This window comes from Capsicum annuum, chromosome 12, assembly GCF_002878395.1.
Source record: "Capsicum annuum cultivar UCD-10X-F1 chromosome 12, UCD10Xv1.1, whole genome shotgun sequence".
Lineage (NCBI taxonomy): Eukaryota > Viridiplantae > Streptophyta > Magnoliopsida > Solanales > Solanaceae > Capsicum > Capsicum annuum.
The window spans coordinates 5,817,229-5,832,721 of record NC_061122.1 but is presented as its reverse complement, the minus strand read 5'-3'; the positions used below and the strand labels follow the sequence as shown (position 1 = coordinate 5,832,721).

At 33.1% G+C, this 15,493-nt stretch overlaps 1 protein-coding gene and 4 non-coding genes across 5 annotated transcripts; all 5 read right to left on the bottom strand.

The window, feature by feature from the left end:
• Positions 1–3,861: 3,861 nt before the first annotated feature.
• On the bottom strand, positions 3,862–10,884 carry LOC107850937 (probable serine/threonine-protein kinase kinX). The gene is made up of 5 exons (XM_016695797.2): positions 10,597–10,884; positions 7,421–8,382; positions 4,834–4,938; positions 4,662–4,733; positions 3,862–4,118 (listed from the first exon to the last, which is right to left on the bottom strand). Exons 1-5 carry the CDS (start codon positions 10,718–10,720, stop codon positions 4,047–4,049), a joined length of 1,335 nt encoding a protein of 444 aa, XP_016551283.2. The 5' UTR covers positions 10,721–10,884; the 3' UTR covers positions 3,862–4,046.
• LOC124889971 lies at positions 5,449–5,547 on the bottom strand. Its single transcript, XR_007048882.1, has one exon. It is a non-coding gene; the product is annotated as a small nucleolar RNA snoR128 (small nucleolar RNA).
• On the bottom strand, positions 5,894–5,984 carry LOC124889969. The gene has a single exon (XR_007048880.1). It is a non-coding gene; the product is annotated as a small nucleolar RNA snoR128 (small nucleolar RNA).
• LOC124889968 lies at positions 6,348–6,437 on the bottom strand. Its single transcript, XR_007048879.1, has one exon. It is a non-coding gene; the product is annotated as a small nucleolar RNA snoR128 (small nucleolar RNA).
• On the bottom strand, positions 6,762–6,852 carry LOC124889970. The gene has a single exon (XR_007048881.1). It is a non-coding gene; the product is annotated as a small nucleolar RNA snoR128 (small nucleolar RNA).
• Positions 10,885–15,493: the final 4,609 nt, after the last annotated feature.

Below are 15,493 nucleotides of genomic sequence, written 5' to 3'. Positions count from 1 at the left end.
ATTACCTTAGATTGACTAGAATCTTAAATTGTAAGTAGATTAGTAATTCACAAATAGTCCATTGCTCAACAAAATTAGTGGATAATTTGTTATACTTATCATGCTTTTTGAATTCTTGTGAGGTGTTGTCAAGTCAATATTTTGTCCCCACTTTTCAAGTCTAGAGTATCTTTATTGCTCTCTCTATTAATTGCACTTATGGACTCAATAATTCTTAAATAAAAAATTAATTAAAATGTAATTTGATTAAAAGGATTAAAAAAAAGACAGAGATTGACGGCGAAAAAAGAAAAAGAATTGACGGAGACGTGAAGAAAGTAACGTGAGTATGACGTGGCAAGGGCATTTTTGTCTTTGTAATAAGGGCTGGTCGTTTAATGGCGCGTTTTCTGCCGCGGGAGGAGCGGCTCATTGTTACTTTTTTTTTTTTTTTTTAAATTTCGGAATGTTATTCGTATTAAAGTCCGATTAATTTAGATTCGCACAGAATAGAGCCCATACGAAGGTAATCGCTTTGTTACACTGGTATTTTTGTGACTGCACAAAGAGCGGACACAATCACTAGTATATCTAATAAAAAAAGTTCATAAAATTAACGACATGAATAGGTCATTTTTGAACCAATTTGGTGGGTGTTCGCACACGATTCTTAAATGTTGTCGGAGCGTTAGTCAACCCAAATGACATCACCAAGAATATACTTGAGTGCATGCTGACTTATTTTTATATTTCATAAATATCTAATGCTTTACGTGACGCATAATTTTTTATTTTTTTTAAAAGGCAATTCGATACATTGAGTTTTCGCTATGCTTAGAATTCGGGATAAGGCACAAGGGTGTATTGTATGCAGTTCTGCCTTGCATTTCTGTAAGAGATTGTTTCTAAAGTTTGAACCCGTAACTTGTTGATCACATGACAACAACTTTATCAGTTTACTCCAAAACTCTCCTTCGACACATAAAGTTGAAGTATTATCGAACTCAACCTTTTCAATGAGGGAGTTCGAAAAATAAAAATATAATATTTAGAATTTGAATTTGAAATTTCAAATTGAAATTTGAATCTTTTTAAATAACAAATCAACCAATATTCTTATGTTTAGGAGGTTTAAAATCTATAAATATACACATCAAAAAATATATAACTCCGTCGGTATACATACCCTAGCATAGTGAAAATAAATTGAGGTTTTTAGCTATAAATGTGTAGAGTTGAAATGTTTAATTACTACGGGCCAGGACAATCTGCGTACTATAACTTTCGCGATGTGTCAAATTTAGAGATGGAATAAATCATAAAAATTTATTATACATAATCTTATCCGATATTTCTATAAAAAATTATTTTCTCAATTTAAATTCGTGATCAGAAACGTGAGAACAACTTTAACGATTATTGATTTCTATTTTCTTTCTCTTTTAAGTAGACAAAATAGGTGAGAGAATGTGTGAATGGGACAGGACATTAGAGTCTTCGGTGCTTTACCTTATTGACTAAGAAAAAAGATTTACAAAACGGAATAATAATTAATTAAATGTTGTGTGATTTGGAAAGATCTAAATTCAGATTACTTTTCAGTATTAAAGTTTTATTTTAGGACTAATGCTTTTACTAATACTTTATTTTCGTCCCTTAAACTTTTTAAAATAGGAAAATCTCCCCACAAGAAGCCCCCTAAAGGTCTGCCTGGAATTTTTATTTTTATTTTACCTTACCTTGTCACTTTTCTTACAAAAATATTAATTAAAAATTTATTTTATCAAATTAATTTTATTTATTATGCTTTAAAAATATAGTTTGAATATATACACTTTGTTTAGTCATTTAATAATAGAAATAATATTGAAAAACATAATAAAATAATTTTAGTTTCACAAAGAAAAAATAACTAAACTGAAACAAATATTTTAAAAAAGACTATCAATCAAAATAAAATAGAGAAAATATTAAAACATTAGTTAAAATTCATATGATTTCACTTTTGAGAACCGAAAAGTTAGAAGGAAAAAAAAAGGAAGTAGGTTTTGTTTTTAAGGAAATGTGCTAATAAATGTTTCCCTTAATTAGTGAATTTAATTACATAGTCATCTTTAGTTGGGAATTCAATGAGTCAGTTAAAAACATATTAAATGCTGGTGACCAATTGTTTATTGCTTTTAAACTGTTGATATTGTGCAATTTAATCTGTACAATAATTTTTTTAAGTAGAAATAATCTCTCCAAAAATATAAGGTAAAATTACGTGTTTACTTATAGAATCAATCATTAATATTTGTATACGAATAACTCATTTATGTTACACTTTCTAACTAGCGATAGAATTATTTTGTATGTAACAGGTTATGAATTCGAATAATGAACAATAACTGATGTAGGAAAAGACTTGAAAGTTCATTTAGTTGCTTCGACTCAAACTCTATATATACATTAGAAATTCACTTAATAAGGAGGATAAATAATAGAGTTCAAACTCTGTAGAGTTTCGAACTCAAATATATAATACTTGAGTTCTAGTTCTGTGTTTGGTCATGTAATCAACCAATGATATTTTCATTACGACCTCTTAAGATGAGACCCTTTTAATAAGTGTATTTGCTTAGTATACTCGAATGCCTTTTCTCTTAACATTAAGGGGTCGTTTGGTGAGAGATATAAGGGATAAATAATTTCGCAATAAAATGAAGGATTATTTTATCTCATGTTTGGTTGGAAGTATTAGGGAATATCAGGATGACTTATCTCACTATTTACATCAGGATAAGTTACTCCATATGCATGGTAGAATAAGTTATCCCAAATAATTAATCTCGAGATAACTATTTCCCAACCAACCCATCCTTAACTAATTAAAAAGAAAAGGAAAATGACAAGTGGGAATCTTGGAAAGATCAAAACTCTGTAGCCCATTCTGACAACCACACAAGTAATGATCTTCAACTAAAATTGTATTAAATGTGACAAAATGTCTGATTCACACAATAGATCTTGAAAAAAAATAAATTACTGAAACATTTTACTTTTTTTTATAAAGATGGGAGTGTTGTTGTTATTGGTAGTCGTAGTGTTATGCTCGTTTTTTGTTTTAGACTTTTGTTGATATATAACATTGCAAGTAGATCACTTATAGTAATACTCACTCCATTTCGAAATAAGTAAATTATTAGGGTATTTATTAGTGTTTCAAAATAAGTGAATCATTGAATTTGTTTTTAAATTTACCCTTCAACCAATTAACTTTTGAAAAGGTATTATAAGGTCAACTTTTTCTTTTTTGGGGTAAAAATTAAAAATTGTGTTAAATTTATATCTTTAGTGTTTTTTTCTTAATATATGTGTCCAAATATAACAATTCATTTATTATGAAATGAAGAAAGTATTATTTTGTAATAATATTGTTCTGTTACTATATACTGTTATGTTACCCTTTTTCCGAATGTATTTTGTCTTGACACAAGTATCTATCAGAAATAACCCTCTGTCAGGTATTATGTTATTTTCTACAAAGACATTTTTGAGTTTTTTTTGTACCTCTATAAGCACTACCTACGCCCTACCCTCCCACTCTTCACCTTTGTGAAAAAACACTATGTAGTTATTTAAGCATTTTATTTTTCCTTTCGATAATTATATCTACAATCCAAAATTTACCTTTCGATAATTCTCCAATTTTGGGGCTCAAATTCATAAACTTGGAGACCCTAATTAAAAGTGAAGAGATCTTTTTCATCACACTACGCCCCTCGATAAGAGTCTCCCACTACTACATGAACCATTCACCCCTCTTTCACCTCTTCTATATAAGTGAAATAGATCTTCGTTATTCAATCGATTCGATTCTTGTAATCTGGCTTCTTAAAGTAAAAAACACAAAATTGAGCTATTTCATAAAGGATAGTATCACTTTTAGTGAAAACAAAAGCATATACACAATTTTCTATTATTCACATTGGCTTGCTATATGGATAAATCTCTTCTACTATAAGATAGATAGCTCCTCTTTGCACAAAACTAAAAAGGAACATTAAGTTCTTTCCAAGTAAAAATTAATCATCTTTAGAACCTAGTACCTCCTTCTTAATCCCTTCAACTTTAGCAGCAAACTCATCTCTATTACTCTGCAGACACAATATCACTTCAAACCGTTAGAACGACAAATAAATTCCAAAGCAATGAATCAGTTACTTTGAAATTCCGAATGCAGGAGGGATAATGAGCTACATTTACAAGAGCGCACAGCGACAACATCATCATACCAAGGGTAATCCCACAAGTAGGGTCCGGAAGAGTGGTGTGTATGCAGCCTTACCCCTACTTGTCAAGATTGAGAGGTTGTTTACTTCACCAACATACCTAGAGTAATCTCACAAGTGGGATCTAAAGAGGGTAGAGTGTACTCAAACCTTACCTCTACCACGAGAGGTAAAGAGGTTGTTTCCAAAAGACCCTCGGCTCGAGAAGACGACATAACAGGAGTAAAGAAGTCATGTCAAAATAACAGGAGCCGAAGACCCTCGCTCAAGTATCAAAAACAAATAAGTGAAGCAAATACAGTAGCGAGGAAGCTATGCTGAAATTAGAATTTCAAAAATTCCGATTCATCTTTTAGGAATTGTTGAAAATTGCTTAAGGAGAAACGTGAGCAATAGTGCAGCCATTACCTTGAATAGTAGATAACGGGCACTGAACCAGAGACTGTAGCCAAGTCCCACCACTTCGAGTAATTTAGGAAACTGAAAAATTATACAATACAGAACTGTCAGCAACGATGAAAACATATATTTTTTTTTTTAAAAAAAAAGAGTTGATCTTGATAGAAAATAAAGTACGAACCAAAGGTATAGAATCGATGGCTCCAAGAATTGAAGTTGTCAACCAAAGAGCAGTGACAGCAACACCACCAAAAAGGATAAGTGAAGAGGAATCTTCAGGATCATACTGGAATGTACAAAATCTTTGTGTCAGCAATTGGAAGGAAATCACAGACATAGACAAGGCGACAAAATTTATATTCAACAGCATGAAAAAGTAAAATGGTAGCAATGATGGTTAGCTTCTTTCAATTTTCCAAATTGTTACAAGATGAGTATCATATACACATAGCTTCCGTATATCTTTACATACAAAAGTTCCATACAGATGTTGCATTTGGATGTCAATATGTTGAGCAACAGTGAAACTCGAATTCACGAGATCCTTTGCTAGACTTTGTAAAGCAAGCACTAAGAGGGCCACATACAAACAAATTTGAGAACACAAGAAAAACAGTCACCTATCCCCCAAAACTACCAAGTACATTGCATAATGAAGAAAAAAGAAAAAGGAGAATTGCACGCTTCAACGAGCCACACTACCTCAGCCATATAAAGTATCACAAAAAGAGGATGAACTATGAATAAGAGGAAAAAAGGACGATATGATACATAAAGAATAACATGGAAGGTGACGTTGCACAGGTAACCGCTCAGAATCGACATGATTGTCGATGTCGATGCCGATGCATCTTCAAGCCTTGTGACTTTCAAAAGCTGAATTTCATCATAGCAACGAGATTTAATACTAAATATTACATCTAATGAGGACTCAATGTAAAAACAGAAGGGGAAAAAAGAAATTTTGCATGATGACCCACACCACTTGGTGGAAATACACTGGGTTTGTTGTTGTTGTTGTTGTTGCATGATGACCCACACAGGAAATTGGTCACAAAGTGTTATAATAGGGAACTGGTGAAGCAAGAAAAACCTCAACTAAAAAAAATTGCAAGAATTTAAACAGAATGATAATTTGGATCCATCAAAACCATCTATAATTTGTTGAAACATGTCTTGCAATTAGACATGTTTCAACAAGTTTAGAAAATGTAGTATAGAAGAAAGTGATTAAGATGTGACTGCTCAGGTAACCGCTCAGGATCAACATTGTTGTTGAGGGTTTCACCAAGTATCAAAACTTTCAACAAGTTCCGAGTTTCATCACAGCAGTTGGCTTTTAATAATACAAAAGCATTACTAACCAATTAAGAGAACAAAAACATTATGTATTTTTCTTGCATAGGTACGAAAGAAGGTGGATAAGAATATAAAGAATGCAGAATGATTGAGCTCAAGGAAGTTAGGAGCATTGATGTTAGATTGTAGAGAAGAAAGTCAAGAACAGGAATCAGCAGCAACTCAATTCAAAATTAATAGGGATCCTCTATATAAATCCTCTGTTCATTTGCGCTTTCAATATTCAAAGTATTTATCATAGTCAGACTACTATTTATTGAAACATGGGTTGCAATTGACATGTATTTCACAAGCATTTCAAAATGAAGACAAGAAAAGGAAGTGATTAAGATAACACTGCTCAGGTAACCGCTCAGGATCAACATAATGTTGATGGTTTCATCAAGTACCAAGACTTTCAATAAGTTCTGAGTATCATCACAGCAGTCAGACTTTTTCATCATAATAAGAGACCACTAGACAAAAGACAAAAAATTAAGCTTTTTTTTGTTACATTTGAAAGAGATTAGGGGATAAGAATTAACAAAATGCAGAATTATAGTGCTGAATGAACTTATTAGGTGGCTTTGATGTCAGGTGGTTGAGAAGAAATTCAATTAACAAACACCTCATTCCAGTTGTTCGTGTCAGTTATTTGAATCCTATGTCTCCTCTATCCGGCTATTTCAATATTCAAAAAGTTCACCCTATTTAGATGTATTTCACAAGCACTTCACAATATGACAGACTACAAGAAGCATGAAGATATGACTGCTCAGGTAACCGCTCAGGGCCAACATTACTGTTGACGGTTTCATCAAGGTGTCACACTTTCAACAAGTTCTGAATCTCATCACAGCAGTCAGACTTCTGTTGATAAAATGAAGAACCAACAAGAAAGAGAGATAAATGAACCATTTTGCCAACATATGCAAGGAAAAGTGCCCCCGTTGTTTTGTATTGAGGCAAAGTGGTTCTTATTTTATGTAAGGAAAACAGGATAAGAATTCATAAACTGCAGACAATTCACTGCAGAACCTGTACTTTATAGGAACTTAATCCATGTATGAGCATCATATTTGAATTAAGGTATGTGTGTTTTAGGGATTAAGAATGTCTCGATTAACTTCCTTAATAATTTGATTTGTTGGAAATGATGCCCCAAAAAAGTAGTTTTCTAGTATACGTTTTAAGACATATACCATGGTTTATTTTTTGTTTCTGTATGTATCGTTTTCTCTCTTTAGATATTGCAATTTTAATATTTGTTCCCATTCTTTGGACCTTATGATCTGGTGTTTGCAGTATCGCCCAAACCATTAAATGTGTACTTGATGCACCAGAATGACTTGTCAAAGAGGCAATATGCAGTAAATTCTGATTTCAGCAACTTTTACTGAGGCAGCATACTCTTAAAAGATGGAAGATACCTTAATATTTAGCTTGTCAAAGAACTTGGACAGTTGTGAATCAAAATCCAGAGCATCCTTCTCTTTCTCTTCGACTTTAGGAGGTTCATATGTCAAAGTCGCAGAAGCATCCTTCTCTTTCTCTTCCCTAGAATCTTCAATCTGTGCTTCATTCTGAATAGCTCCATCATCTTTCTCTTCGACTTTAGGAGGTTCATATGTCAAAGACGCATAAGCATCCAGCTCCTTGTCTTTAATAGAATCTTCCACTGGTGTTTCATCCTGAACAGCTCCATCATCTTTCTCTTCAACTTTAGGAGGCTCATCTATTAAAGCCGCATAAGGATCCGTCTGCTTGTCTTCTATTGGTGCTCCATTCTGAACAGCACCGTCATCTTTCTCTTCAACTTTAGAAGGTTCGTATACCAAAGCCGCATAAGGATCCGTCTCTTTGTCTTTGCTAGAATCTTCAATTGGTGCTTCATTTTGAACAGTTCCAATATCTTTCTCTTCAACTTTAGGAGGTTCATATACCAAAGCCGCATAAGGATCCGTCTCTTTGTCTTTGCTAGACTCTTCAATTGGTGCTTCATTTTGAACAGTTCCATTATCTTTCTCTTCAACTTTAGGAGGTTCATATACCAAAGCCGCATAAGGATCCGTCTTTCTGTCTTTGCTAGAATCTTCAATTGGTGTTTCATTTTGAACAGTTCCATTATCTGTCTCTTCGACTTTAGGAGGTTCATATATCAAAGCCGCATAAGGATCAGTCTCTTTGTCTTTGCTAGAATCTTCAATTGGTGCTCCATTCTGAACAGCTCCACTATCTTTCTCTTCGACTTTAGGAGGTTCATATACTAGAGACTCATAAGGATCCGTCTCTTTGTCTTTGCTAGAATCTTCAACAGAAGGAGGTACATATAACTCATAAGCCTCGGTCTCTGATTTTGCTCTAATAGCCGAGCCTTTCCGGTAAAACAATCCTGAAGCATAAATGCAAACCATAATATGTCAAATAATCACTCTTCCACCTCCGTTATTCAATCAAAGTGTCAAACAACTAAAGAAAACCAATGCCAAAAAGCTGAACTTTATTTTCTAAGTCGCTAATGAAGCTTAGACAAATTACCAAAACTAGTAGTCTATATAATGACAAATCTGAGCAACTCTTAACAAAAAGAAATACATTATTTTTTGTTTGTTAGCCTAAATACAGTCTCTTGCCATCATCTCAGAAAACAAAAAACACAATTTGAAAACATTTATGAGCCCATTACACATAGTCCTTACAAATAAAAACTACGAAAATATTAAAACGTTGTTGTAACTCGTAATTCTTTTTTGCATTGGTATAGTTCAGGGTAGCAGGTATAACATATAACTATGTAATCGTAAATTAGAACATACAAGTATCCTAAGAGATGAAAAAAAAAAATCCAGTGTTACACCCAATTTATATAAATTAAGTACTCATAAATTGGACAGTTCTCATTATCAACAAGCAGACAAAAAGAATTTAACTTTAACACAATTTTTTTTAAAAAGAAAAAGACTAAGAGACTTCTAGGAATCAATGAATTGGATAAAAATACAGAGAAAAAGAACCTGAAAAACAGGAAACAGAAAGGGATTTTACACAAATAGCAGGTATACAAATTCACTGTTTACTTATTCAACCTGGTAAGCCGGTAAGCAAATTCACCGTTTACTTTTCTAACCGGTATGCAAATTCATTGTTCACTTTTTCTACCCGGTAAGAAAATTCACGATTTACTTTTCTAACCCGTATGCAAATTCACTGTTCACTTTTCTGGTCCGTATGCAGATTTATCGTTGACTTTTTCTAGCAGATCCCCAGATCCACTTGGTGGGAATATAGTGGGTATGTTGTTGTTGTTGTACTTTTTCTAGCCGATATACATAGATTATACATGATCATCCACATATTGCAAATTGATTGTTTACTTTTTCTAGTCAGCAGGCAATTTTACCATCTACTTTTTTTCTAACCAGTACGCAAATTCACTGTCTACTTTTTGTACACGATATATATAAGATTATACACAATAATATACATATTATACATAGATTACACATCCGTCAGCTACATTTTGCTTAATCACTTAGGTTAATTCTTCATATGAAAAAAGGAAGATGATGATCATACATAAACAAAAAAAAAGAACAGATTTTTTTTATAACTGTGGTGTCCGGACCAGCTTTCGTCCACCTCGACTAAAACTCAGATATTTACACAACATAGCAAAACATTTTATTTTTACACGAACACAGTAATCATACAAAAACAACAAAAATTAATTTTTTTATAACCGTGGCGTCCATGCCAGCTTTCGCATATCTCAACTAGAAAAACAGATTTTTACCCAACATAGCAGAACTTGTTACACAAACATGCTGATCATACATAAACAAAGAAACAGTCTTTTTTATAACCATCGTGTCCGGACCAGCTTTTGCGTACTTAGACTAGTAAAACAGATCATACATAGACTAAAAGCAGATTCCTTTATAAATGTGGTGTTCGGACCAGCTTTTGCATACCTCAACTGGTAAAACAGATATTTACACAACATTTTACAAAAACACACTAATCATACATAAACAAAAAACAATTTTTTTATAACAGTGGTGTCCAAGCCGGCTTTCACGTACCTCAACTAAAAAAATCAGATATTTACACAACATAGCACAACATTTTACACAAACACACTAATCATACATAAACAAAAAACAATTTATTTTATAACCGTGGTGTCCAAGCTAGCTTTCGCGTACCTCAACTAAAAAAAACAGATATTTACACAACATAGCACAGCATTTTACTCAAACAAACTAATCATGCATAAACAAAAAAAAAATATTAAATAACTGTAGTGTCCGGACCAGCTTCCGTGTACCTCCGCTAAAAAAAAACAGACATTTACACAACATGGCACAACATTTTACACAAACACACCAATCATACATACACAAAAAACAAAATTTATTTTTTATAACTGGAGTGTCCGAACCAGCTTTCGCGTACCTCCACTTTAAAAACAGATATTTACACAACATCATACATAAACAAAAGAACAAATTATTTTATTTTTATAACCGTATTGTCAGCAGTTTTCGCGTACCTGGACTAAAAAAAACAGATATTTAGAGAATATAGGACAACATTTAAGACAAACCTTGATTAAATAGATGTTTAGGGGGTTTGTTGAGCAGAAGAGAAGGTCTCCATTGGAGGTGAGGTTTGTTAATAAGCCTGTTACTTGGAAGTTTCGAGAAGGCTCTAGGTGTACAGAGCTCCATTTTTTTGTGAGTAAGGTCAAAAATGAAATTAGAGGGTTTATATAGGAAAGAAGGAGAGGAGGAGAAAGAGCTAGGGTTTTAGCTTTTAAGTGTGGTGGTGATCAATGTGTGTGAATAAATGTTGGAATGTGAACCAGGTGGAGAGAAATGAGTGAGTGAGAGAGGGGGTAATGTGATAAATATATCTTTGTTTTATTTGTTTGAGTTGGGCTTTTGGAATTGGGAGTTGGGACCATCAATATCATTCTTGGGCTTTTCCTTTTCTTTGGTTTTTGTGAGAGTAGGGATGGAGGGGGTGGGGACACGGGCAGCAGCGGATCCAAAATTTAGGGGTCGGGGGAGGGTCTAAGGGAGATTCGAATACAAATTGGCGCCCTGAGTTTTAAGATGCCTCAATTATCTTCTTGGTTTTGGTGGGAGTAGGGATGGAGGGGTGGGGACAAGCAGTGGCGGAGGTAGGATTTTTACAAAGTGAATTCTCAAATAAACATACGAATTAATTGAAAGGGGGTCGATATCTACTATATGTACATAAAAAATAATTTTAACCATATATACATAATATAATTTTTCATCAAAGGATCCGAACCCCCTGTCCCAAGCATAGCTCCGCCCTTGGGGACAAGGATAGTGACGAACCCAAAATTTAGAAGCATGAGTTGTCTAAGGGAGGTTCAAACACTTATTGATGCCCTGCGTTTTAAGGTGTCTCGACTTTTTGCTTGGTTTTGGTGGGATTAGGGGTGAAAGGGAGGTTCAAACACATATTGACACCCTGAGTTTTAAGGTGTCTCAGTTATCTTCTTAGTTTTGGTGGGAGTGGGGGTGGAGGGTTGGGGACAGAAACAGTGGCAGACTTAAAATTTAGGAGTCGTGGGGCGTCTAAGGGAGATTCGAATACAAATTGGCTCCCTGAGTTTTAAGGTGCCTCAACTAACTTATTGGTTTTGGTGGGAGTAGGAATGGAGGGGTGGGGACAAAGGCAGTGTCAGACCCAAATTTAGGAGTCACCATGGGGTATCTCAAGGAGGCTCAGGCTCAAACACATACCGGTTCCCTGAGTTTTAAGGTGCCTCAACTATTTTCTTGATTTTTTATGTGTTTTTTTTTTTTAACTCATATTATTTTTATATATTTCTTATATAATTATACATAGTCTACGTTAGGTTTAACGGGTGCCCAAGTATCATAAAAGTGGACCTAGGTTCGCCACGAGGAGGGGAGGGAATTAGTAAATCGTTGGTTTTATCAGAAACAACCTCTCTACTCCATAAATATAGGGATAAAGTCTATTTATATCTTACTAATTTTATTAATCTTACATGTAGAATTATATTGGATATGTTATTATTATTGCTGATTTTTTTGAGAAATAATAAACCCCTCGATGTTTCTCATATCAATTTTTGATCTCCGACCCTTGAGATTCCGTTTTCGTACTAATGCAAGGTATGTTTATTGAATTCTAGTATTAACGAGCGAAAATCTTGGAGGTATCTGTGTAAATAGATATAATACATGTAGTAGCAGATATTTATAAAAAGAAAAAAAAAAAAAAGGGATGACAATAGTTATTATAAAAACTCAAAATTACCCATCTTTTGAATGCATGTGATGCAAGTGGATTTCACTAGGATGTCTGTTTTGACACCATCATCAACCTGTCTTCACTTATAAAATTTATTTTGCACATATACCACTTCTCATATATGGTGTTTAAAATTAATTTTGACAAAATCTAACCTCCAATAGCCCTTGACCTCAATGAAATAAAATTACATAGATTGCTGTGAAGGGATAAGAACTTGTCCAGGCATATTTTTACTTAGGCTTATAAGCCAGGCCAATCTACACAAATACCACTTGACATACATATGTTAAGAGGATCTAGTTGAATCACCAATTTTCATAGAAACATCATAAAACTATTTTAATTGAAGTATCTAAATGAGAATTGACAACAATTGTAAGGAACAATCTATATATTTGACGCTAAGAGTGTTTTGTGTTTTTTTTGGCGCGATGTCCGGTATTTCTATGAAAATTTGATTAAAATTTAAATTCACGACTAGAAGTTCCACGTATGAGGTAAAACACTCACTAATAAAGGCAACTCCGTATCCAAGGAGGTTCGAACTCGAGACCTCTGGTTATGAATGAAGGAGTATTCTTGATGCCAAGAGGTTTTTTTCACCCGATGTCCAATATTCATATTGGAGCCCGATTAAAGTCAAATTTACATCGGAAAGTCTCACATACGGGGCAAAACACTCCCAAATAAAGGAGACTTCCTACCAGGAAGACTCGAACTCGAAACCTCTGGTTAAGGATGAGGGAGTATTCTTTACGCTAAGAGTTTTATTTTTCCACCTGATGCCCGGTATTCATATTGGAGTCTGATTAAATTCAAATTCGCGTCGGAAAGTCTCACGTGTGGGGTAAAACACTCCATAATAAAGGTGACTCTATATCCAGGAAGACTCGAATTCGAGACCTCTTATTAAAGATGGAAGAGTATTCTTGACGCAAAGAGTTGGCTAAGTCGACTGGGTGAGCAATCTCCTACTTGAGTTTACGTGAAATCGATTTCCTCGCAAACAGCGTTCTTAGGTAGTCCATTTAATATTTTAATATAAGTATAAGAATTAACCAAAAAATAATTAATTCACGTGGATCCATAATTTATACACCAATTAAACAGCCCCTTACTTATTATTGTCTCAAAAATTGAGATTCAGAAGTTGCTGTGCACGTGCATACTCACGTGCCTGCTTAAACATCTAATAACTCAGCTTTGTCTTTTTGTAATCAAATCTACTAACATTAGCTAATTAACACTTCATTATACCCAATCAAATATCAAATTGCCTCACAACAACACACTAAATATAATTTATTAGTACAACAACAATATATTCAGTATATTTTCACAAAGTGAGATCTGAAGAAAGTAAATCGTACGCAATTCACACCACTACCTCAAATGAAGTAGAAAGGTTGTTTCCGATAAACCTTCGGCTTGGGTCAAATAACAATCTAATTTAAAAAAATATATAAAAAAAACTACAAAGTAGAATAACGCAACGCTAGATAATAAAAGAAATAAGACACCAACAGAGTAATATGATAAATTATTTATTCGAGATCAAGGTACAGATACAAACAAAGCACTCCTACCTATTATTACTAACGAACTCCTAACCACTAACCCTCTACCCTAATCCGCTTCCTAATCACATTCCTATCAAGGGTCATTGTCCTCCATAAGTAGTAACTGTTCTATGCCATGCCTAATCACCTCCCTCCAATGTAATTTAATTGTATGGTCAAGATTTAAAGTTACTCCATATAAATTGACGATATAAAGGATTTTTCACATTATTAATTTCATTTAACTGCTTATAACAATTTATTACTTTTTCGATGTTGTATAGATCCATGTCTGATTCCGTGACTGATGCATTTCTCGTTTGGTGTGAGGTATAAGGGATAAATAGTCCCGGAATAAAATGAAAGATTATTTTATTTCATGTTTGATTGGAGGTATTAGTTAATACCGGGATAACTTATCCCACCATTTACACCATAGTGATGGGATAAGTTATCCCATATGAATGATGGGATAAGTTATCCCGAACTATTCCGAAATAACTAATCCCGGAATAATAATTTTCCAACCAAACGACCCCTTGGGTTTTATGAGAATCTAGGGGCGGACCTACGTACATTTTTGGGGTGCTCGAGCACCCACTAAACTCAACGTAGAAGAGGTATAATTATATAAGAAACAGTGAAAAAATGACAAAATCTATAATATATTAAAAGTGTGAAGACCATTAGAAAAATGATTTGAACTTTTTGTTCTTCATTAAAAGTTTACACTTTAAACAAAATTGTCTTTTTACTATTTTTCTTCAATTATTATATCATTATATTACAATATTTAAATTAAGAATTTCTATAATATATAGTAAAAAAAATATCCTTTGAAAAAAATTTCTTAAAAAACATCAAAACCAACAATTATCCTAAAGTTTCAAAAAAAGAAAAAAAACAAGTTATTTTAACTTTTTAAGGGAAAAAAAGTGGACACGTTTTTAGGAAATTGGAGATTGGAGAATTTTTTTTTCATTAATTGATACCATAACTAATATTTTCCTTTTCGCAACATAGAAACAAAGATCTTCCGTATTTTAATTTGATACCATAATTAATTTTTCCTTTTTGCAACATAAAAATAAAAATCTGCCATATTTAAAAAAAAAATTTATAGGAAAAAGTATTAGAGAATTCTTTTTTTATACAATAATATAATAACATGCACAATGTAAAATTTATTGGCGGAGATATTCTAATAACTACTTTTTTGTAATGAGCTCTAGAGGTGTCATCTACAATCATAAAAAGTTAGGTTTAATTGTATTATTATAATATTTCGATTATCGTATTATTTTGTTGTAGTTTTTGTTATGTTCAAGTCTATGTGGGATGAATGTTTGGTCGAACTTTGAAAATTTTACGTTAAGGTTATGTTTGATGATATTGTTGTAGTATTCTCGAATACAGTAGTTTTTGTTCAGTTATTATTTGTTGTTTTTTCAAGTGATAGATCAAAAGTTGATCGTGAAAATTTTGTGTTAAGGTTATGTTTGATGATATTGTTGTAATATTCTTGAATACAATAGTTTTTGTTTTGTTATTATTTGTTGTTTTTCCAAGTGATAGATTAACGTTTGATCGAACTTTGAGAATTTTTCTTAAGGTTAGTAATTA

Coding starts and splice junctions, on each gene's coding strand:
- LOC107850937 (XM_016695797.2), bottom strand. CDS start 10,720: ATGGAGCTCTGTACACCTAGAGCCTTCTCGAAACTTCCAAGTAACAGG. Junction 4,939..7,420: donor TTGACAAGCTAAATATTAAG/GTATCTTCCATC, acceptor TGTACATTCCAG/TATGATCCTGAAGATTCCTC. Junction 4,734..4,833: donor CCATCGATTCTATACCTTTG/GTTCGTACTTTA, acceptor ATAATTTTTCAG/TTTCCTAAATTACTCGAAGT.